Raw genomic sequence first — 22,635 nt, 5'->3', positions numbered from 1 at the left:
TAGCTCTCCATGTCTCAACAGAACCGGGTCGCTGTTGGCTGGTCGGCCCACATTGACCCCGCACGTGCACCCTTACCTCCTTCCTCGGGGCTGAAGTGGCCCCACGTGTCTTGCCTCGACACATCCAACATCCAACATTATCGAATACAGAACACGGACCTATAGGATAAAACTAACGGATGAAAAGCCCTCAAACAGCGAGATCATGGCCCCCATTCATCATGCGCACACCGAGTGCTGAACGAAGATTCGATGGATCAAGGTCAACACTTCAGGACATGACCTGTGTGTAACACTGAAGGTGACGTATTCGAGGTTAGAGCACTTCAAATCAGAAGCAAGAGATGACATCCACAGATAGACTAGAGCTTGTGGAGGTGTAAGCACTCGGCCGCGTGGCGCTCGGGTCGTCGGGAAGCACCACTGGATATCGAAGCGAGGACAGCCTAAAGAGAACTCGACTTAGGTTCAAATGCCTTCACAGTGTTGAATTGCTGCAGGATGAGCTCTCAAAATGGCGACTACAACCTTGCCATTTCACCTCAGGATTCGCTACCAAACGTGCCATCCTTCTGCTTGAACAACCGGTACCTTTTTCCGCCCCCGCATACGTACTGCTCATGATGTTGCCGCTGGCATGGCCCGGGAATACACTCGTATCCACGACCCTCAACCCCATGATCGACTGGTCCTTGCCATCCATGACCTAGACGATCGTTGGCCACTTCGCCCGTAGCGGCTGTGCCAATCAAGTGGTACTAAGTCGAGATATGGTTCTTCACCCACCATCTGCTCTTCCGTCTCTACCGTGTTTCCTGGCGGAGGTAATACACACTCGGCTAGGAATTTTGCGACCAAGATGTGCTTCAACACCTCATCGAACCATTTCCGACCTGTTGCAAGGATCTTTGCGTCAGTTCCGTGACGTAAGTATCAAGGGTCAATGACGGGAGGCCTTGTTAGGTCTGGAGAGGAGATGTGTACGCTGCCCCGGGGGAGCAGGTGTTCGAGGAAGGCCGACAGAGAGAGTCTGTTCTTGCAATCAGGTGGTGCGCTGGAAGATTCGGCTTGCAAATGACCAGCGCTGACACACAGCTGGCAGGGGATGCAGAAGGGTTGTAAGTTCGCAGAGTTGGGTCCACTAGCTGAGGGTTAATAACCTTCGAAGTATTAGTGCCGATCTGGGCGGGGTTTCCACAGTATCGTACCTTCTCCTGCGCCTTCTTCAAATTCGTCCTCGCATGGCTCTTCTTGTCGACGTCCTTGATCGTCTTCCGAAAGCTGGTAATCACCGACTATGCTGGCATAGCTTACGAACCCCATCAATATCCCTGGACTGCCATATGGACCATCGTGCGTCTTCTCGTACATAGCCGACTGCATTTTTGCATGATCCTCATCGAGCAATGCATTCCTGCTCTCGTTGCCATTCTTGGGGCGTCAACTGTATGCAACCAGCTATACTCGGGTCGGCCAATGAGCGAAGGAGACAGTGACGGCGTGGATATCTGCTTGTCGACCATACGTTTTGCCCTGCCTCAATCCGACTTTCACAGTTCACAGAGGAGTACTCCGCGAGGCGTGCGGCGACCACGAGGCCGGCTGTGGTTTCGCCTATCACTACATAGTCGTAGTGTTGGGAGATGAACTCGTTGAGGGCGCTCGAAGCCGGTCGAGATGTCATTGTTCAATCGCAACTTCTCGAATGCTCAATTTTCACACGCAAATTACGCGTCTCCTTCGAGGATTCCGCATCCAGACCAAACCATGCTCACGCGTTCGTAAACCCGTCTGCTCATCGGAAGGCCGCCGGTAATAGCCTACTTCCATCGTGCGGGATGGTGTCGGCGCTGGCACTGGCGACCTGCAGGTTGCGGGAGAGGCGCAAAGGGTCGGATCGCACGGCGTGCGGGACCCTAGTAGGCGAATAAAGTCGCGATGTCGCGATATGGTCCAGCGTCGCGTGTTGTGCCGGATCCCGACCCCAGGCGTTCGGTCTGGGAATATATAACTTCGCTTGCCGGTCCTTGCGTTCCATTAAGATGCCGGGTCGTTCTTCGGCTCCATATTCGCTAAACGTCAATTTAGACGTCTCTCAAGATAATCGCCACTCATCCTTCATGCTGGATTGACTGGACGCGGAAACACATCAAGGTCGCAAAGAGAGTCGACAGGAGGGAGCACCAAACAAATGGAACATCATTTCTGAAGCTAAAAGAGCTCTACGAACTCCTTCAACATCAACAAAAGCATCGTAACAGATGGAAGAGAGGGATGTCGGTTCTATCTCCATCCAAACGCCTACCCTTCCTTCTGGTGGTGATTTGCTGACCCCCACGTCGCTGGAAAGGGCAAGGTGCATTGCAGAGCTCTCTCAAACACCCCTTGATTACTGCGATTACCCTAAGGCCGGTTTCGAACATTCCCGAACATCGGACAAAGCTTTTCGCAGGGTATAATAGCCCTCAAATATTGGGAGGGACGAAGTGACGCGTCGCTATGCACTGTGCCGCCCCGCGGACAGAGACAGGAGCACTGCATACGACTCATATGATCACGGGAACTTTTCGCACCAGTGTCATGAAGGATGGACCGACAACCTGACGACACATTGTGGCATTTCACCGGGTGTTCTTGGCGATATCTAGATGGTGGTTCTTGCAGAGGTCACCGGACGCGCATGTCGCGCCCTCCGCACCACTTTGCCGTAAAGCATGAGCAAGCATGAGGCTAACATTTTCCAGCATTGATCGAGTTATCGATCTACTTCAGCAGTTCTTTTCACTCATGGAAGAATTAGTTGATGGGGTCCGTCGCACATCGTCATCTCGTCCAAACACTACCAATAGTATTGTGGGCGATACGCCAGTTACGGAGGCTATGATCAATGCTTATAGAGTAGACGACCCATGTTTCGGTGGCGCGAAGCGTTCAACTTGATGCATTTCGCAAAACCTCCGAGTCGAATCGCGTCATGCCACAACACGTTGAAACGTGCGTGAGCAGCTCAGACAGCTTGGCAAAAAAACCCACTTAATGCTCCACCCAGGGTCATTATTGGAGGAGAAACAGAACAATTTGTTCGAAACTTCGCTTTCCCGAAATTGGGCTAGTTTTGTGGAGCTTCCCGCCTCCCGATCTCACGGCAAACCCTGGTCAACACCACGGCTCGAAATGAACAGGAGCTCTCCGCCCGGTAGCGAGAGGCAAAGCTTCGCAAGATGGCGGAAGGCCAAGAAAAGCCAAGAAGACGGTGCGATCGCGAGTTTCAAGCACAACGTACTCGTTCGGATGGAGAACACAGGGATGCGTATTGACATGCGCAAATTGGGATGAGTAGCATGACAGCGAGCTGTATAAAGACGAAGGCGACGCCAGGTTAGAAATGCCACTCTTCACCGAGCACACTCACTTCATTCGTTCTTACACATTCGCTTTGCTTGACGCAATCCGTTCTCTTCAACCATCATCTTCTTGAACCGCTTGAAACTTCCAATCTTTTCAACCCCAAAACCAACCACCTCTATCACAATGAAGGCTTCCGTCGCTGCCGCCATCTTGGCTTTCACTGCCTCTGCTACCGCTAAGGGCCTCTTCAACAAGCGCGCCGACTTCCCCATCCCTTCATCTGCGGGCACCGTTACCTACGATGCCGCTGAGGAGATCTCCGGCACCTTCGATGGTGGCCTGAAGACCTACGGCCGTGGTGTTTCCTGCACTGGTCAGGACGAGGGTGGCGACTCTGACGCTGTCTTCATCCTTGCGGACGGAGCTACGCTCAAGAACGCCATCATTGGTGCCGATCAGATCGAGGGTGTTCACTGCGAGGGTTCTTGCACCATCGAGAACGTTTGGTGGGAGGCTGTCTGCGAGGGTAAGTTCTTCTCACTTCTCCGTCTAATCTACATAGTATTGACCATTCTATAGATGCTCTCTCGCTCAAGGGTGATGGCGATGCCACTGTCACCGGCGGTGGTGCTACCGGTGCTGAGGATAAGGTCATCCAGCACAATGGTGCCGGAACTGTCACCATCGACGGCTTCACCGTCGTCGACTTCGGCAAGCTCTACCGCTCTTGCGGAAACTGCAAGGAGAGCGCCGAGCGCCACGTCGTCATCAAGAACGTTGTTGCTGAGTCTGGCAAGCTCCTTGCTGGCATCAACAGCAACTTCGGTGACACTGCCACCATCTCCGGCACCTGCGCCACCGATGTCAAGGCCGTCTGCACTGAGTTCGAGGGTACCACCCCCGGCAACGAGCCTGAGGAGACTTCTTCCGGCCCTAGCAACGCTTGCATCTACACCGAGTCTGAGGTTGCTGCGTGCTAGACGGTGAAGTGAGCGGATGAGCATTCCATGGAGTTTGGGATGTGTCAACAGAAGGGTTGCGAGCCTTTCGTGCGAGTTCTTGTAAATATACATTCGACGCACATGCCGTGCATGTAGATATCTTATCAAAGCCATTTTGCCAAAGTCATCATTCTCTAAAGATGTGCACATATGAGTCTTAGTGAGTCTTTGGACTCTTCGCGCGCTCAACAGCGATCTTTGTAGCCTCATCAATGTCTTCCTGTGGCAGCCCCAGCAGCCTATTCAATGTGCCCTTCCCATGCTCAAAATCACCACAGCCATCAGGGAAGAAGACTCGGGTGTACATCACCTTACCAAAGCCGGACCACTTTCCCTCCTTCATCTCCTTGAAACCTGTATCGAACCTGCCTTGAGCGTCCTCATTCGTTACCGTCCACCCGTCTCGCTTGCTACCAGTCACTCGCAAAACCGAGGCGAACATATCTTCCTGGTCCACCGAGAAAGAGCTGACGTATACCACTTTGTTCCTGAAGTTGTCAAGGCATGCCTCAGTCTCTGACTCAATGGGCAAGCTGAGCAATGCGGCGACAGCGCGACCGATCTACCACTCCTCAGTTCCTACTTCTTCTATGATTAATTCCCGAAACATACCTGAGGCCACGTCGAGGTAGAAACCTTTGTCTTCCCCTCATCAAACAGCGTAACAGCTTGATTATTCAGATCGAAACCATAAGCGCCCGGATTCGCCAGCGTGTACTCGTACCAGAATCCTGTCACAACAGATATGAAAGAGCTCTGGCCCAGCTTCTCGATGGTTTTTCGTGTCGCAACTAGTACATAGTAAGTACGGCCCGTACCACGAATCACCTGTTTTGTATCTCTCACCTTTTGGTTGAAACATCGGGACATCCCTCACAAGCTCCTCGTGTGCAGTGTCCGGCGACCACTCATTCGGCAGGATCCACGGAACTCCTGCCTCACCGGCCGCTCTCACCAGTTTCTCCTCGATCTCTTGAATTGCTGCATGACCGCTTAGGGTGATGACAAGGGCATCGTGACCTTTGAGTGCGTAGACGAGGGAAGAGTGGGAGGAGTAGTCGACTTGAGCGACGGATACGCCATTGGGGAGCTTGGACTGGGAGTCTGTTCGTGTGATTGCCGTGATGGTATGTTTTCCGGTTTTTAAGAGAGCTGAGGCGATGAAGGAGCCGACGTTGCCGCCTGCCTGTTGTTTTGGTTAGGATAGTGGATCTGGGCAATCGGGTAGTATGCTCGACGGTGGTACTCACACCAACGATGGCAACTTTGCTGATCTTACTCGACGACATTCTGAACACAAAATAACGAACAGTTGCAAAGATCTCAAGCACCTTCAATTGCTTTCAATCTATTCAATTCAATTCAATTTTCGATCTTCACTATATGTTAAAGAGTCAACATTGCGCGGTGTTAACCTTCGGAGTTAAAGTCGTTGACGTACACGCGCTACCGTCAGGGTCCTGGTTCGACCACAACCAGCAAAGTGTACGCAGTGATGTGCCACAAGCCTCAGTCAAGATCTTACAGCTCTCCCAAACCCCCTACCATAAGCCCCATCACTCAAACACGGGCGGCTGGAGCTCAATCAAATTCCCATCCGGATCCCCCACAAACGCACTCTGCATCACCCCCGTCCTCACATCCCTAAACGCCTCCACAATCGCTTCCAGCTCGCCTTCTTCCAAACTCCCTATCGCTTCAACCCCAAGCCCATACGCATTCGCTAGCTCATTGTTCGTCACATCCGTCTCCTCGCCCGCACCCTTAATCACCCTGCCACCCCACGCAGCAATCCGCCCCTCTGCCTCTTTCACATCAGGCACAACCAGTCCGAAATGTGAATATGTATTCGGCTTCTTCATCGCCGGGAGCGGATGGTTTGTCGCGCCCTCCAGATGGATCAACTCAATCAGTCCCTTAACTTCGTTCTTTCGTTGCGCAAATTCCGCGCATGAGGTGAAATTCGCGGTGTCGTGGCCTAGGTACGCAACGTGATATTTTGGGATGGGATTGTAGGTGAAGATGTGCTGGAGGCCGAGGGCTTGGGTGTAGAACGTTAATGCTCGCGTGAGATTGGGGGTGACGAGGGAGAGGTGGTTGATGCTGTAGCCGTAGAAGGCGGGCTTGAGATCGCAGGATGGCGGGAAAGTGAAGGAGTTGGTGTGGGGAGGAGTGGTGTTCAGTCCTGTTGTCGGCATGTTGGCGAAGGCTGTTGAGTAGAGACAGGCTAAAGTGCCGAATAGTACGCTGGTGGGTACCATGGTAGGTTCGCTTTAAATGCTGGTCTCGAATCGTAGTCGTGGAGTAGTACAAGCTTAAGTCGGATCTTGGATGTGAAGTAGAAAGGCACATCTATTGTTGGGTGAATGGTTTTGACCATGCAAGTTGCAACTTTATTGACTTTTTGAGCATGCCGAAGAATAGGCAGTCTTCCTCGAATACTCCATTCTTACGGCCGCAAGTACAAGGAAAAGGCCACAACCAGAAGTTGGGGGTGGGGGCCAAAATATCTTAGGTAGTCCACATTAGGAGAAAACTTAACAGGTTCTCACACTACAACGCCATAGTCGTCGAAACACTTGGGTAGTAAGCTGCCCAGGCCCGTCAGACTGTACCATTGTGTTTTTGGTTCTTGCGCTTCGATCATTCTTACCTGCGATGAAGCTTCTACTCTAATCAGAAAGTGGCAATTTCAGGATGAGAATCATTTCCGCAAGGCGTCGAAATGCCTCATACAATGTAAGTGTATAGTTCATGAGCCACTTTCGCCATGCTCAACACATGCAAGACGGTCGTAAGCAGTTTAGCTCCGCGCCACATTGCACCGCCCCACCCCCGATGTCCCGCAGCTCGCACGTCCTCACCGACTCTCGCGTCACAGCCACGACGGAACCCTGCAGAACCTCCAGCTCTCCACAGACGCGATTGTTCACCGTGAGATGGGCCCGCCCAAATGCAGCCTACAATTGCGATAGTGCGCCATGACGTATTGGCCCATCTCCACGCCCTCCGTGTTTGCGGCCACCAAGGAGACGAGAACCCAACCAACTCCATTGTCACACGATGGCGCAGATGACGCGACAAACAGTTCGGTCGCAGATCCGGAGGAGCGCACAGAGAGTGAAATATCAGAGAAGTCGGAAACAGGGAATGGGGTAGAAGAGAGGGATGCCGTCGCGCAATTGCATCCACAACGTCCCCAAGGGAGCCAACATCTTGCCGAAGATGACATTACCGGCGAGATCCTGGCTATCAAAATCACCAGGAGTGGTCACATGTTTGCGACCATAACACGGTCAACATTGACCATTTGGCAAACCAAGGCATGTCTTCAAAGCTATGCGCCCACCCAATTGCTAATGCGCGACCAGCCGACAACCGTCCTTGCTTCCGTCCTCCGCTCTGATAAATCATTGAGACAGTACGGTCCGAATGTGAACATCCTCCTTCGTCCAGACTCGCAGATCTTTGTCGTGCAGACCACACTCGGGCATCTGATCACGTATTCTACCGCCACCGATCCCTCATCGCGCGTGTATAAGGCACAATTCGTGCATACTAGCGTCGGACATGCTCGAAACAAAAGCTCCGTGAGCGGCTTCAAGATACCCAGGCAACATGACCCCAATGCCGGACCAGGCGAGGGCAGCGGCATCAAGGAAACCGACCTCAAGTTCCGCATGGTGATAAGAGTTGATGCTGGCATTGATCGGGTGCTTGCGCTCGACGATGAGCTCATTGTGGCTACGACGAAACCGGCCGCGGTTCAGTGCATCAAATGGGCTCCGGATAGCAGCGGGAGCCAGACGAACACTGAGCTCCTAAGTCGGATGACTTGGTTGAACAAGAATGTGGCCTTGATTGACATGACCCATGACCGGCCCATGAATCTATCTGCATGGATTACGAGCGATGGCAAGGCGTACGCTGTACAAAGGCTTCCACCGAATACCTTGCAAGACGGCAAGTCGCACCCTAAGCTTTTCCGTGGTCATGCATTCCACAGTCCTGAGAAGGATGATGAATTCGGTGTCAAGGCAGCCATCAATGCACGCTTCTCATTGCTAGCGGTAGGCTGCAAGAATGGAGAGATACATGTGTATACAGCAAAAGATTACAAGGGCGATATACCACTTTCGCATAAGCTGATACCGAATGCAACGAGTACCGGAAAACTGACCGTGTTGGCCTACTCTCCGGACGGATACTGCCTCTTTGCTGGCTACGAGAATGGGTGGGCTATGTGGAGTGTGTATGGAAAGCCCGGTGCTACGAGCTTTACCACTAACAGAACCTTGTCCGAAGCGAATGATGAGGGATGGCTGCTCGGTATCAGAGACGCTTTCTGGATTGGCGGTGGAGCTGAGCTCTTGCTGTTAGGGAACAACGACAACCGACTTTTCGTGCTCGAAATGGCTCGTAGCGCAGTCACTGGGTGCTTTTCTTCCGCTAATGTGTCGCGATCTTTGATGCAAACCAGCAAGGGCTTCATGATGTATCGCGGTTACGAATTGCCAGACCTCACAACCATTTCTTCTGATGTCTCACTGTGGCATCACGTTCAAGTCCCTTCTCACTATCTCATCGACCAGTGGCCGATTCGATGCGCGGTCATCTCGAATGATGGCAGATACGTTGCTGTTGCTGGAAAAAGAGGACTTGCTCATTACAGCGTGAACAGCGGACGGTGGAAGACATTTGACGATCCGTTCGTCGAGAATGAATTTACCGTTCGTGGAGGCATGTGCTGGTTTCAGCACGTCCTTATCGCAGCCGTTGAAGCGCAAGACTCACATCAAGTAAGGACCTGTGAACTGGCACCACCGGAAGATCCTAACGTCGATTTTAGATTCGCATCTACTCCCGCGAGCAGGCTCTCGACAACGATCATATCATGCACATTCAATATCTACCTGCACCTATTGTACTAATTGCGCCTTCAGGCGAAGATTCACTTCTAGTCTATACTTACGAGAACATTCTATATCACTATGTAATTGGCGTTACGAACGCCACAGTCACCTTGGTCCAAGTTGGCCAGATAGCTTTGCACGGCATTATACGTGCACCGCCACGAGTGCGTGCGCTTAGTTGGATCCTGCCAGAGGATCAAATTCGTAGGTTCGCCCAATGTGCCTTATTCGCGCAAGGCTGACGAGAAGCAGACAACGGCGATCCATCCCAAGACGTAGCTGTGGCGACCATTTTATTTGCCGTAGACGGTAAGCTCGTCCTCCTCCAACCCACCACCACGGAAGGCGGCGAACTCAAATACGAGATGCGCATCATTGCTCAGAATGTCGAAACGTACGCACTCATGCGCGATCACCCGGCGTTCGCGCTAGCTATGCAAGACGACTCTTTACCGCCTAGCCCATCTGCAGGGCTGACGATCAACGGTGTGCATGGCCACGATCTGCGCGACAGCTTATGGTTCTTCGATGGTCATGATGTCAAAGTTTGGATCGACATACAGGACGTACTGAGGACTGTGAGTGCAGAACTGGGTAGGGAATTACCTACGCCCGTGAAGATACCAGTGGACTTTTACCCGCTGGCCAGCCTGATCAACAAGGCTATCATCTTCGGTGTGGAAAGCGAATTGGTGCAAAGAAGAGACACGAGTTTCGCGTATCTTCGCTTCGGAACGAGAATGCACCTCTTCCTTCCAGCGCTGCTCAGACACCACCTCGCGCAGTACAACCACCCCGCTGCGCTCCACTTGAGCCACCACTACCAGCATCTCCTGTACTTCCCGCACGCCCTCGAGATCCTCCTCCACGAAATTCTAGACGAGGAAGTAGACTCCCAGCCCGCTGCTGAGCACGCTCTACTCCCCTCCGTGCTGTCGTTTTTGTCCAGCTTCCCCCATTACCTCGACATCGTCGTGCAATGTACCCGCAAAACAGAGCTACGCTCATGGCGGACGCTCTTCTCCCATCTCCCTCCCCCAGAAGACCTGTTTGAGGAGACCCTGCAGAAGGGGAGTCTAAAGACCGCGGGCGGGTATTTGCTCGTGCTGCATACATTCGAGGAGTTGAGGACGGAGGGCGACCAAGTTGTCCGCCTCCTCCAGCGCGCAAAGGAGGAGGGCGACTGGGAGCTCTGCAAAGAACTCGCGCGCTTCCTTATGGCGCTGGATGAGTCGGGGGCTACGTTGCGGAAGACGTTGGAGCTCGTGGACCTCAAGTCTCCTGGGGCGGAGGTCGGGACGCCTGCGTTTACGTTCGATATGACGAGGCTCAGCGTGCCCAGGAGGGGGCGGCGCACGAACGGGGCGGTGGGAATGGGCATTTCTATGGAGGAAGCGGAGAGTAGTGGGGAGAGTAGTGCGAGTAGAAGCCCAACGAGTGCGGTTAGTCCGGGGAGAGCGCGGGTGGGCACGGGGGCTATTTCGATGTTGTGCCTGGGGATGGACGATGATGTAGATGTTGTTCGCAATGCGAATCTTCTTTTTGGACGTAGTATGCTGAGCGGAGGATGCGTTTGTCGTGCTTAGGTGAGCGCTGTTGTGTTTGGGCTTGTACCATTTGGCATCGGTGAGCTCTTTGTGTGTTCGTAGGACAACCTGCACGATGACTTCTCAGTACACCTCGTTTCAGGCTGTGCCTGGTGGATAGCCGTGTTAGGCTTCGTATCATGGAATGAAGCCCAAAGATATCAGCTATCCATATTGACGCGCGTTTTCACCTTCTCGGCCAATGCTACAGTACGACGGCTTGTGTCAATAGAAAGTTGAGCTGCTGGGTCCAATGGGAACAGTGCCAGTTATGCGGAGCTTTTCTGGATCCGGATAAAGAAGCGGTGGCAGGGCTTTTGGGGTAGGTAGTACAGGTAGTACAGCACACGAAGTCAACACGAGGGTCGCTTCAGCTGGTGCTGCTATGTAGGGAGTACGCGTCGTGATGCAAGTTGGAGCACTCTAATGTTTTCATGTAATTGGTTCTTGCGAACCAACCAGTGAAGCCTGTGGCCTAATTCGATATCCCAAGCAAGCTCGGCAGTTGTGGCACGGAAACAGAAGCCACGAGGTCCCTCCATGTTGCTATTCACCGCGTAGGAGTAACCTCCTTCATTCGAGTTCACCAAGCACATGTAGCAAATTCTATCATGGCCACATCCAAGCCTTCCCTGGAATTGCGGTGGCGTACTTTGTGGAGGTAGGCGCAGGCCTTAGTAAATCGAAGGGGAGTATTGATTGGCCAGGCTAGCGATACGAGGCGTTTGCTGCACCGCTTCTCGAGATGCAGCTGGCGGTGTAGGTCCCTGCATTACTCCTTCGATGGCTGCTTAGTCGGCGCCTGGGGCGTCAGCACTTCACGTGCCTGTAACACAGTGATTGAGACACAACCGTCCGGTCAAGATAGATATCTTCGACTATGCATTTTCGTGTACTGTAAAGGGTACCAAACGTCCCAAGTGCCTCGCTTTCGTTGCGCGCCATGGGACCAAACGATCGCACCACTTCCCTGAAGACCAGCGACGGAGCCATACAATCTCAAACATGACGTTGGCTCTTTGGATTGTAGTCCATTGCCTTTTCAGAACGAACCAATCCCTAGCCGTGTGTCGCCCGTTGTGGCCCCCTGCGCTGCGGAGAGCCAAGGGCCGCGACACTGCCACTCTCACCGTAGCCGTGCGATCCCCAACACAAACCGCGCCCCCTACCGTCGCTGCGCGATTTGCGTGCATGACGCACGATGCGATGGTTCGTATTCAGATCTAGCGGAGGCCTCTTCTGCGCCCGTATATATCAGGCAGTGAAGACATATGTTGGCGTAGCAAGCGCATCGCACATCAGTGAACGTTGTCTTAACAGATCACATCTCTTTGCACTCGGCATCAGCCTTACAATCTTACAAGTCCTTGGTGTCCGCCTTCTTGCGTGGTAAAGTCCGATAAAACGTGGGAATACCGTTGTCGGACATTTCACCATGACGGCCCCCTCGTCGCAGATGCCCCTCTTTAGCCTTAGCGAGCCGCACTTGCAGGCCAGGCCATCCTTCTCGCCTGCCGCCTCGAATCCGCCATATACTTGGCCGACTACGGGCAGAAAGCGTACGCACTTCTCACAGTTTGCGTTGTTCCTATTCTCTGTACGATTGTGTGGTTTGGTTCGGATTCATATGTGAAGGCTAATAGAGGTGGTGCAGGTTCACTACACCCTCGGCAGTCAATGACTTCGCCGCCCAATGAACGTAATGAACGCAATGGAGCATCGGATGGGTTGCTTTTCATCACGGGGACGTCGCTTGAGGATTTCAAGTCGACGAAGAATATGACGACTGTGAGGAGGAAGGCCATGGGCAGTTATCTGAAAGAGAAGAAGCCACGTGGGGCACAGAAAGAGCAGCAAGGGGGACTAGGAGAGGACTCGTCAGGTTCACGGTCGAGCGTTGGCAGTGATCAGCAAGACATCACCTCTAATAGCGAGGCAATACGACTCATGAATGGGGACGGCAGGACGAAATCGTCACAGAGCACCTCGTTCCCACGCAGTCCGAAGACACGTACAAGAAAAACACCAGAATCGCAGGTCTCGCGACTTCCGAGAATATCCATGGATTTCGTTCTCCCTAGCGCCCCCATAGTCATCCCTTCTCGGACAGGAGTACGTTTACCCTACGATGAAACGTGCCCGAAGCCATTCCAGTCGATAGGCAAGCCGCTCGATCCGTTTCGGACCATGCCCCAAGCGAGTCATCCGCAAGTTTCAGTAGAAGAGCTGAAGTTCCATTGTTCAATAAGCTTCGGCACTAAAGCAATGGGCATGTACTGGATACCAACACTAATCAAGTCTCCGCATGCCTTCCTCAGCACGCTCTGCATCGCGTCGGCGCACTACGATGCGGTCAACGAGCGGCCTTCCGAGAGCATCCAGACACTTGCGTTACGCCAGGAAGTCATGCATTTGATCGGCCAGAATATGCTGAATCCAGAGTCGCGAGAGGACGATTATAATGTCATCGCACTGACACAGCTGCTTACTAGTGAGATCATCGTTGGAGACAATATGCCTCTAGACTTTCATGAGAACGGCATTGAAAGAATGGTCACCCAAAGAGGAGGGCTCGAGCAGCTCGGCGTAAGTGGACGTCTGGCGTCTACATTGTCCTGGGTATCCCTAGAATGCGCCATCCTTCGGGAAGCGAAGCCACGATCACAATACATCGACTATGCCGCGGCAGCGTCCACAAGAAGCTATCCCAACACCGCAACTATTCCCGAATCCCCCTTATACTGCCCGCGCAGCGAGTTCGAGACCATCAAACGCTCGTCGAGGTGCTCGCCGCAAGCGCTCGACATGCTCAAAGACATCCGCATGAGGATGGATCTCTTCCTGCACGAAACGAAACAGAGCCGCCACAACTCGCTCTCGCTGAAGAACATTCACAAAAAGATCACCACGCAATACCCCCCCATATCACAGCTTCGAAAGAAGAGCGTTCTAACAGCGAACGACTGGCGCTACGAAGCAATCCGCATAACCGCGATACTCACCGCAACCGCAATAGCCCAACGAATACCCCTCTCCGAAGCACTGAAGCAAGTCGCAGAGGCAGAAAACCCCGACGCTTTAGATACATTCCTGTCAATAGCGACAACTACCACCCTCCGCCAAGACTTCACAGCACAACCCACGAACCCTTTCGCCCTCCCCACCACCCGCCTCTCCTTCCCCTCCCCGCAGCACTCAAACCCCACCACCTCCCTCCTCAAGCACCTCAAAACTGCGCTCGAGCACTCCAACCTTTCCGACTGCTGGGCCGACATGGCAGGCGTGCTCCTGTGGGTCGCGCTCACAGCCGGCGCAGCGAGTCGCAGGAACGAGAGCAAGGTGCTGAAGAAGTGGTTCCGGGCGCTGGCGGTGAGGGTGTCGATTGTGCTGTGCTTTGAGCATCCGGAGGCGATGCATGCGAGTATGCTTCGGATGGGGATTTGGTGGGGAGCGTGGGTTGGGAAGGGGAGGCGAGGGGGAAGAGGAGGAAGGAGTGAGTAGGGTAAGGGAAATTGTGGTATGGAATGTGAGCGGCGTTTTGGTCGGATTTCCTGGGAGGGGGTCTTAGGGTATTGGTACTGTTCTTTTGTTGGTGGTGTTCATGCGGGGGTCGGTGTTTTGAGTTTGTGCTGCATCTTGCTGCGATAGAGGAAGCACCCTGGTTTGGGTTTATGCATATATACGAGCAATGGGATTCGGGGATACCATATGTTTTAGATTCTTGAACCGCTTCACCATCAGTGAACCCTCCACTCCCTTGTGAAAACTAAAGACATGCTCGTGCAATGTGATTTACTTGAAAGCCTAGTTTTCATACCACCATGTCAAATAGTCGCTGACAAAACCTCGAAATATTGTTCTCCCAGTGTATCATGGCAAGCATTAATCCAGATGAATTCCCTTAGCCGAGCCCGTATATCAGTCCACTGAGCGCCCTTTGTCAATGTCGCGAGGTCGTCGTGCCAGCGCCTGCGGAGCCACTGTTCGTGCGGATCCAGCACAAATGAGACTACACCGACCATCAATATCCAAAGCGTGAGCTCCTGCAATCGTGGAGAGGAAACGTCGATGGCCTGACACAGTTGGTACATCCGAGACTTGGCATGTTCGTAGTGCATTCTCTGGCCTGGTGTAGCCCATGTAGTAGAGAGCAATACCAGTAACGTTAAGCGTAGGCACTCCTCCAATGTCGTGTCAAGCTGTTCTTCAAGTGAGAAAAGGGTACTTTGCGCAGATAAAAGTACATGATGGAATGTCGATTCTGGCACTGCGTTACCACTCCTCAGGGTAGCTTCATTGGCGTTCCGTGCTAGCAGCTGTAAGTCACGAAACGTTCGCGATAGCCTATAATCGAAGGGTCCCTGTATAAAATTTTCGAAGCTTGGAATAGTCGGTGTCTGATGATGTAAGGTTTTTGATAACGGCATGAATCCGCCAGCTAGAAGTGCTCTTTCAGAATAGATAGCTCCGGGCTGCCCTGTGCCTAGCGATAACTGCAAATCGAGCCTGTGACGCAGACAGTCAACAATGGTTGTTCTCACTCGGTAAGAGGCTGCAATGGGGTATACTCTTACCGGCTTATGCTTACCAACAGGTGCTGGTTATCCTGAAAGCTGCCCAAGCCCCCGCGGAGATGGATGATCTGTCGTAAACCTGCTACATGTGCAGATGAAGCAGTATAGTCGGACGGTATAGATGATGCTGCTCCGAGGTTTATTACTGTAGCCACGGTAGTGTCTTGGAGAGCTAGCGCTTGACTCGATAACATCTTGTTCAAGTATTCCACAGCTTTCAAAGCGTGGTACGTTGTACTCCTAGATGTTGCGCGCCCAAAGAGACTGTCTCTAGCGGCACAAGAAAGAGCCATGGCGGAATGGGCATAGGCAACGTCTTCTGTTAGCCATTCATGCCATCGGGAGGTTTTGATGTCGCGCTCAAAACCAAAATTAAACAAGGAACACATGCCCAGAACCTGAGGATGATCTGAGAAATCTATTGTTAGAACTCTGAGATAATCATGGAGCTACACTTTATCTAAGGTCGGGCAGTGGGAGACGTACAAGTCGAGAGTATGCCGAAGGTTTCTTGATCGGCGTCAATGGCAAAAGGTGGCACGAAGAAGGGTTGACGTATCACAGATGGCTGGGTGATACTGAAGGTCTCGGTCAAGGCGGGTGCACCGCCGTCCTCCGATTCACTCCGGCTACAAACATTCTTTGATGTACTCTTGTCTGTTTCGGGTTCGGGCGTGAGTCGGAAAAGGAAAAACTGCCTTCGAGCAGCTGGAGGAAGGGAAGCGCTCACGCGAGCGTCTACTGCCATGGGGCTAGTGATTTTCCTCTTCCTTTTGCGCATGACATGACTCCTGACGCGGCGTTGGTGGGTAGTGCTGAGCTTCCCGTGGCTGTTGCTGGGGACGAAGATTAACATCTCGAAGATACGGCGACCTCGCTTCGGCTTCTCTGTGTCCTTCGACTTGGGTAATGTTCATGATCACGAACGAGATAAGCTTGTGGATACCTATGGTATGCGCTCGGCTAGTTCGGGTTCCAGTGAGGTTGCCTTTCGTTCGGCTGGATCCTTGTCTGGTCAGCGCTTAGCCTAAATCGAACGCCTTGTTTTTCCTCTTTAGGTAAAGGCTGGCATGGTCCTTCATCCCATGCTAGTCGTACTGAGGGTGGCTGGAAATGCCAGCTACTGTTATTAGACTGCGACTCTTTACTCCGACGCGTATGCTGCAAGTTCCCTTCAACAATGGGGCTCCTGCCTCGACTAAGACGTTCTCTCTCCCCACTACGTTACAAGTACGATTCGGTGTCATATAAGTAGATACATTCTTATGCCGGTGTTCTTCGTATGGCAGCATCTAGGTTTTAGTCATTTCCCTACGTCGAGCCACCCTCCTGAATAACTCAATTTCACCCGACCTCCGAAAAGATCATGACAAGAGAGCACTGCATCAACGTCCACAGAGCATCTGCACCCTCTTCATGCCTTCTCGAAGTACACACCAACCACACTAATGACAGCACCCCTCACCCCTTCCCACACACCCCCGAGCACTCATAGCACCCCTTCTCACAGAAACCCGCCGCTGATAAGCCCCCCGTAAGTCCCATGTGGTAGATAGTATTCCACTCCTTGCCTCCGCAAGTATCGGTGCGTCCGCATGCCAGTTGGGCAATCTCACTTTGTGTGTGGTCTGGCGTGTGTGAGCGACGAATTGTATCAGGCTGATGAGAAGGGTTGAGAAGTTGGGGAGAGGGGGAACGTACGGAGCTGGTCGACGGCTTGCCAGCCGCAGAAGCTTGGGTAGCATGGCTGCGCGGAGGTGGTGAGGGTGGTGAGGGCGAAGGCAGCTAGGATGGGAGTTTTCATGGCGAAGTTTTGATAGATTTGCAGAGGAAGTGTCGATGCTACAAGCGAGTGTGGCTTTGAGGGGCTATCGAAGTGTGTGCGTGTGGTTGAGACTTGAGAGCGTGGACTTCTTAATCAAGAGGTCTTCAACATTTATATAACGATGCTTTCGAGCGCCTCTGAAAGGCTTGGTAGGTCTAACGTTACATCGGCGGTGAGAGGTTGGCTGAGGAACTCAGCTTCATGTTGAGGCTGAAGGTGGAACTCGGGTCCAGACAGTCGCCGACGTCGGGCTTCGCAAAATTACCAAGTACCTGGAACAGCTTTGGTAACTCACACGACGGATGGGCTCTGTGAACAGTTGTAGACTCGGTTAATTCCTAGATGCACATCCATCTCCATTTGTCCAAGACATGATTCTACCTGATCCCCACATCAGGAAATAAGACCTGGATCATCTCATCCAAAAGCGTGAAAGCAAGATGCGTATTCAAGCGGGGGGTTGTTCACCGTCGCCTCCAACTTCTTCGCCGCCATCTGCGCATTTGACCTCCCCACTACACTCGCTGCTAGTTCTGGGACCAACGTCGAAAGCAGCACACCTGCCTCCTTCCTGCTCTTCGCTCGGTCCTGTGCTGTACGTTCCACACTTTGCTTCATCTGCCCATTTGGCCACATGCTATCCTTCAGTGTGTCGATGTACTTGGCAATGTTGTCTTCTGACATAACGGTGTTAAACGAATCTCGGACTTTGCGCTCAATAGTGCCGCCGAGGAGTTGATGGAGAACGACTACGACGGCGCGACCGCGAAGCCAATTATTCTCGCGGTTGAGTTCGAATGTCTCAAGAAAGATGTCGCAAATGGGCTTCACAAAAGGCTCCAGTTCCTTGTTCTCGAACGCGAGTAACTCGGCTTCGGCTTCTGCATCGGTGGTTGTTTCAACACCAAGAACAGCCCCTGCTGCAAGAGGGGCAACAGGGGTTCCATTGCTGTTGGCGAGCTGAGTGGTGGCTGCTGAGATGAGGTTTTGACCGGCCACAGAGAGCTGGTCTAGAACAGGAATGTTGCCAAGAAATTCTTCCATGCCATCTGCCACAGAGCTATAGATACGAGATACAAAGTCGTTGGAGGTCGGTTGGCTTGATGCAGGGTCTGAGGCGGAAATTGCGGCTTGGGAGAGGAAGGAGCGGAATTCTCGACTGCGGCACACAGCTGGAATCAACAGCAGGTCCTAGCCGATAGTCAGTATGAAGAGAATAAGCTGGCACAGTCCACTTACGCGAAGATACTTTTCCAAACCCAATCTCCGCTTCTGCAAGAAATCCTTTTGCAGCTTCAACATCATCTGCCGCCGAGGGGAACTCCAGGTTACGGACTTGAGGAAACTTCGATCTCAGGCGCTTGTTCAAGTCATGGAACTCGCTGTACCTCCGCGAGACTACCCATGCAGCGGCGGGCATCTGATCACCGGCACGCTTTCGTACTTCGATGACATCTATAGAATTGATCAGTGATGTCACTTGGAGCACTTTCGAGCACTTACACATTGCGAACTCCTTCCCATCTGGCTCTGTACCCACCATAATCGACTGAATGAACACAGTCGCACGGCCATACAAGCTGTTGTCACTCTCTTGGACAATATATTGCTGCCTTTGTAGCTCCTTTCGATGAATCTCGCGTTGGAGACTAGACTTGGACTTTCGTAAGATGCGTAGCTCAGCAGCATTGTTCGTCAGCTCTGCTTTGGAAGTCAACGAGTCCACGATAGATTCTTGCGTGACTAAACGCTCGATGTCCGCTGTCAGCGCATCGATGGCCTCCGCTAAGCCAAGATCACCAGGGGCAGCCTCATGTATGTCTTCCTCTTCAGCAGCACGATGCGGATCCTCCGTTTCGTCTTCCAGAAACTTCTCTTCATCGCCGAAAAGATCGTCGATGAACACACCACGGGTCCTGGGCTCGCCCACCAGGCCCAGAGACGCTATACTCGGCTTGAGCCTATCTTTGCCGTGCATGGCCAAAGGGCCTGGAGAAATCGCGCGTGGGAGTTCCATGGATCCTCGCATAGAGTCGTTGTCTTGCGGGGAAGCTAATGTACTAATCTCTGAGAAGAGCGAGCCTTCAGGCTCGTCACCCATGATATCGTTCATCGCAACTGATAGTGCTTCTACAGCTCTGGTGTTATCGCTAGGCTGTCGCGAGAGGCCTGCATCGGTATCTAAACTTGCGGTAGAATTGGCTAATGGGTCACTGTCGTAGTCATCGTCAAATAGCGGTGCTCGAGCAGGTGCGCTACTGTCCAAAGATCGCCGTGGTGGTGGGTCCAGATCCAGACCTTTCCCAAGTGTCTTCAGGTCAGAAGATGATGCAACAGCCCGTCGAAGGTCGGGAATATCTAGTTTGGTGTTCTTCTGGGAGGACTGCGACCGGACCATCCGAGCGGACGCAACGGCTGAAGGGTTTTCGAGTGTTTGTGCAACCATCGTTGTGCTGACTGCACTTTTCTGCACAGTGGCAGCTTCATCCATGGCCAGCCATTTGTAGTAGAGGTTCGATCGCTTGAAACGTCTAAAGTGAGGTTCTTGGAGTCGATCGTAGACAGCAGTTTGGGCGTGGAGGAGTGAGCGTCGCGCATTATGATATTGTTCAGGTGTTGCAGCTCGACCAGCTTTAAGAAAGGTAGTCACAGCCTGACGCGCTTGCGGAAGGATGTCGAGCTCCGGCTGGGTCAAATATCCTTCGTTAATCTGTGCCATGTCTGTTCTGTCAGAATCAGTCCAGGCAGTCAATGAGCCACTGAGCTCAACAGGTTCATCGGTATCTTGCTCGAGCGGGTTTCGAATCCCATCGACTACTATCCAGAATTGTACCAATCGCATCAAGCCAACTTGGTCCATATACTCCATGAAGCACGATAGCCCCGCGGAATCGTACAGCACATCGCGCAACGAAGCATTCTCGAATCGCGACGTAGTTCTTTTATGCTTTGGCTTCTCTTGAGCTGCAACTTTGCCGCGCACCGACCCGCCAGCCTGTAAGTTATTAATCTTCTGATCCAAGATTCTCCTTGCAGTTTCCAAGCGACGCAGATGCACTGGATCTTGACCTTCAATCATAGAGTCTTTGCGCAATTGTCCAGATATTTCGCTCCGAAAGCGGCGAGCCTCTGCAAGTGTGTTCGTTTGTCTGATCGCTCGGACGAATCTTTCGAACTTCCGCTCGTTATCACCTGGGGCGAGCTTCGGAAACTGTACGTTCTTGGGAGTCTTCGGCGAAGGTGGCGCATGCTTGTCCAATTCAGCGCGCAACTTTCGCACGGTCTTTCGTTCTTGGAGCAGAGACCGACCCTGTGCATGTTAATTCGGATCCTTCTGAAGAGCAGACAAGCTTACATATCCTTCCATCAGCTGGTTCCATGTGTCTGGATCGGCAAGCATCTGCATCACGGGAGAGAGAACGGCGCAAGCCACAATTTCCTTGATCAGGACATTCACAGCGGGGCTCGTAGTCATGTTCTGAGGCATGACCTTGGGCAGCAGCCGAGCGACAATGCTGCGGAGGTGCTGTTGCTGGACGAGTTTGGTATTCGAATATGCCAGGGATGCTGCAGGATGCAGTCGACCTTCCTTGTACTTGGCTGCAATGGCTATATCGAGCTCCTCCGACTCGGTGACGTCGCGGGAGAGCTTTTTACCACGAACCACGCGTTCTGCTTCGTACGCAGCTCTCAAGTGTTCCGTGATCAAAGGTATCATTCGTGAAACGGCAATCTCTACCATGTCCACCGCCAGCAACCGGTCGCGTATCTCGCCCAGGGCTGCCCGCACAGCGCGATCGACTTCGTTCACAAACGTCGGACTTTTGCTAATGCTGCCATACCAGCTCTTGACAAAGTCGCGTAGTATCAATCCGAGCAGCACGTCTAAGCTGTCAGATATGACGAACGAGTCGGGGTATAGAGGCTCCATCATGTACGTAGAACGCTTCGTAAGGGCTGCCTTCTCCGCCTTCCACTTGTCTGGCGCCAGGAAGGCGACATGGCGCGGTCCATAATACACGTTCCCTCCGTTTCGAAGGTCCTTATCCCAAGCAGTGGTGAGCATCAGCCATGCTTGCAGGACGACGGTCGCGAGGACACCGGCGACGAAGGCGTAGGGCAGGAAGCGGAGGGAGGGGCTGTAGTGGGTCAAATAGCCCCAGGCGATGAAAACGGCGACGGCGGCGAGGACTACATCTCTGCGCTTCAGGGCCATACTCGTGCGGAGCGCGCCGCATGCATCTTGCAAGCGCTGGCCTGGTGTTGTCGTGTCTCGGCGTGGGATGCCTCTTTGCTCCGAGCAAGCATGCACGGGCCCTAGCTTCGTCATTGTTTGGGAACCCACACTCATCCCTCACAGAGGCTCACACCTTCAACCAGCCATCGCCCTGTGAACCGACATTGAATTATTCAGGTGACCGCCTTTGACGCCATTCAAAACTCAAGTGGTATTTGTGATCCGGATGCACGCCGAGACTTTCGCTTTACTTGCACATGTCATGTCATGTCATGTCATGTCATGTCGCCAGGAAGAGCACCACTTCACTAACACGAAGGTGGTACGAGGCCAATCGAGCAGGTCTGGTGCAGAGCCCTAGAACACTCGTATCGGATATTCAGATACACGGCGGCTTCCGACGTCTTCTGCTCCAGTCTCGGTTATGGTGCCCCTGCATTTGAGAGGCGACGGCGTCGCAGATCCCCCACGATATGTTCAGGAGACAGGCAGATAACATCGTACCAGAAACGCACAGGCATAATGCTCAGAGGCCGGGGTACAGATAGCGACTGTCCAGCATGGCTGCCATTCTGGCATCTTCCCCACGGTACGATGGCACCAAATGAACCCTCGACATGTCTTCTTTTCGGTGCTTGGTCGCGACGCTCATACACTCTTATCGAAGTCTCCATGCCCTCTTCTAGAGTTGAGGCGCCGGCGAACGTTAGACTTGTCTGTGTAACAAGCCACCAAAGTGCTTAATCCGGAGCATGCATGTGAAACAACGTGGGGTGGCGTTTTTTTATACGCGCTTCCGCTTGGTAGCGGTTATGGCAACTATGCGCGTCTGCAGAAAGTGTGTCTATGGGGAATTGTTGAATCTTGAGACATCCAAGCACTGGACGGATCGACGCGACATCAGCTCGATCAGTCGCAACTCCTGATCATTGTTTCAAACCCTTCTCCGCTGCATGCATTCGCCGCAGTCACGTCCTTGAGACCGTCTCCCGCGCACCGTTATGCTTGGGCCATGTTTGCTTTTTCCGCGGTGCCCAATTAGGGAGATAAGCATACGACACAGCGCACCTTGTAAACCGTATCTTCGAAGTACTTTTGCTGAATCCTTCGACTCAACAGGGCAATCTTATAACGCTCTCCTGTTCCGTGTA

At 52.8% G+C, this 22,635-nt stretch overlaps 6 protein-coding genes across 6 annotated transcripts; 3 read left to right on the top strand and 3 right to left on the bottom strand.

The window, feature by feature from the left end:
* Positions 1–3,531: 3,531 nt before the first annotated feature.
* On the top strand, positions 3,532–4,328 carry N0V89_005152 (uncharacterized protein; the record flags this gene model as incomplete). The annotated part of the gene is made up of 2 exons (XM_056213930.1): positions 3,532–3,874; positions 3,928–4,328. The coding sequence occupies 2 exons, from the start codon at positions 3,532–3,534 to the stop codon at positions 4,326–4,328; spliced, it is 744 nt and encodes a 247-aa protein (XP_056071197.1).
* A 178-nt stretch (positions 4,329–4,506) lies between these two features.
* Positions 4,507–5,638, bottom strand: N0V89_005151 (uncharacterized protein; the record flags this gene model as incomplete). The annotated part of the gene is made up of 4 exons (XM_056213929.1): positions 4,507–4,911; positions 4,962–5,140; positions 5,196–5,535; positions 5,600–5,638. 4 exons carry the CDS (start codon positions 5,636–5,638, stop codon positions 4,507–4,509), a joined length of 963 nt encoding a protein of 320 aa, XP_056071196.1.
* A 267-nt stretch (positions 5,639–5,905) lies between these two features.
* Positions 5,906–6,547, bottom strand: N0V89_005150 (uncharacterized protein; the record flags this gene model as incomplete). The annotated part of the gene is made up of 1 exon (XM_056213928.1): positions 5,906–6,547. One exon carries the CDS (start codon positions 6,545–6,547, stop codon positions 5,906–5,908), a length of 642 nt encoding a protein of 213 aa, XP_056071195.1.
* Positions 6,548–7,330: 783 nt separating this feature from the next.
* Positions 7,331–10,848, top strand: RIC1 (WD40 repeat protein; the record flags this gene model as incomplete). The annotated part of the gene is made up of 3 exons (XM_056213927.1): positions 7,331–9,148; positions 9,199–9,466; positions 9,515–10,848. 3 exons carry the CDS (start codon positions 7,331–7,333, stop codon positions 10,846–10,848), a joined length of 3,420 nt encoding a protein of 1,139 aa, XP_056071194.1.
* A 1,677-nt stretch (positions 10,849–12,525) lies between these two features.
* On the top strand, positions 12,526–14,349 carry N0V89_005148 (uncharacterized protein; the record flags this gene model as incomplete). Its single annotated transcript, XM_056213926.1, has 1 exon — positions 12,526–14,349. One exon carries the CDS (start codon positions 12,526–12,528, stop codon positions 14,347–14,349), a length of 1,824 nt encoding a protein of 607 aa, XP_056071193.1.
* A 3,315-nt stretch (positions 14,350–17,664) lies between these two features.
* On the bottom strand, positions 17,665–21,463 carry TRM8_2 (tRNA (guanine-N(7)-)-methyltransferase (tRNA(m7G46)-methyltransferase); the record flags this gene model as incomplete). Its single annotated transcript, XM_056213925.1, has 5 exons — positions 17,665–18,438; positions 18,487–18,592; positions 18,636–18,702; positions 18,751–20,557; positions 20,603–21,463. 5 exons carry the CDS (start codon positions 21,461–21,463, stop codon positions 17,665–17,667), a joined length of 3,615 nt encoding a protein of 1,204 aa, XP_056071192.1.
* Between the last annotated feature and the right edge of the window lie 1,172 nt (positions 21,464–22,635).

Source organism: Didymosphaeria variabile (genome assembly GCF_027946475.1).
Source record: "Didymosphaeria variabile strain IMI 356815 chromosome Unknown scaffold_4, whole genome shotgun sequence".
NCBI classification, from domain to species: domain Eukaryota; kingdom Fungi; phylum Ascomycota; class Dothideomycetes; order Pleosporales; family Didymosphaeriaceae; genus Didymosphaeria; species Didymosphaeria variabile.
Note: the sequence above shows the minus strand (reverse complement) of the source record. Positions and strands in the feature narration are given on the sequence as shown.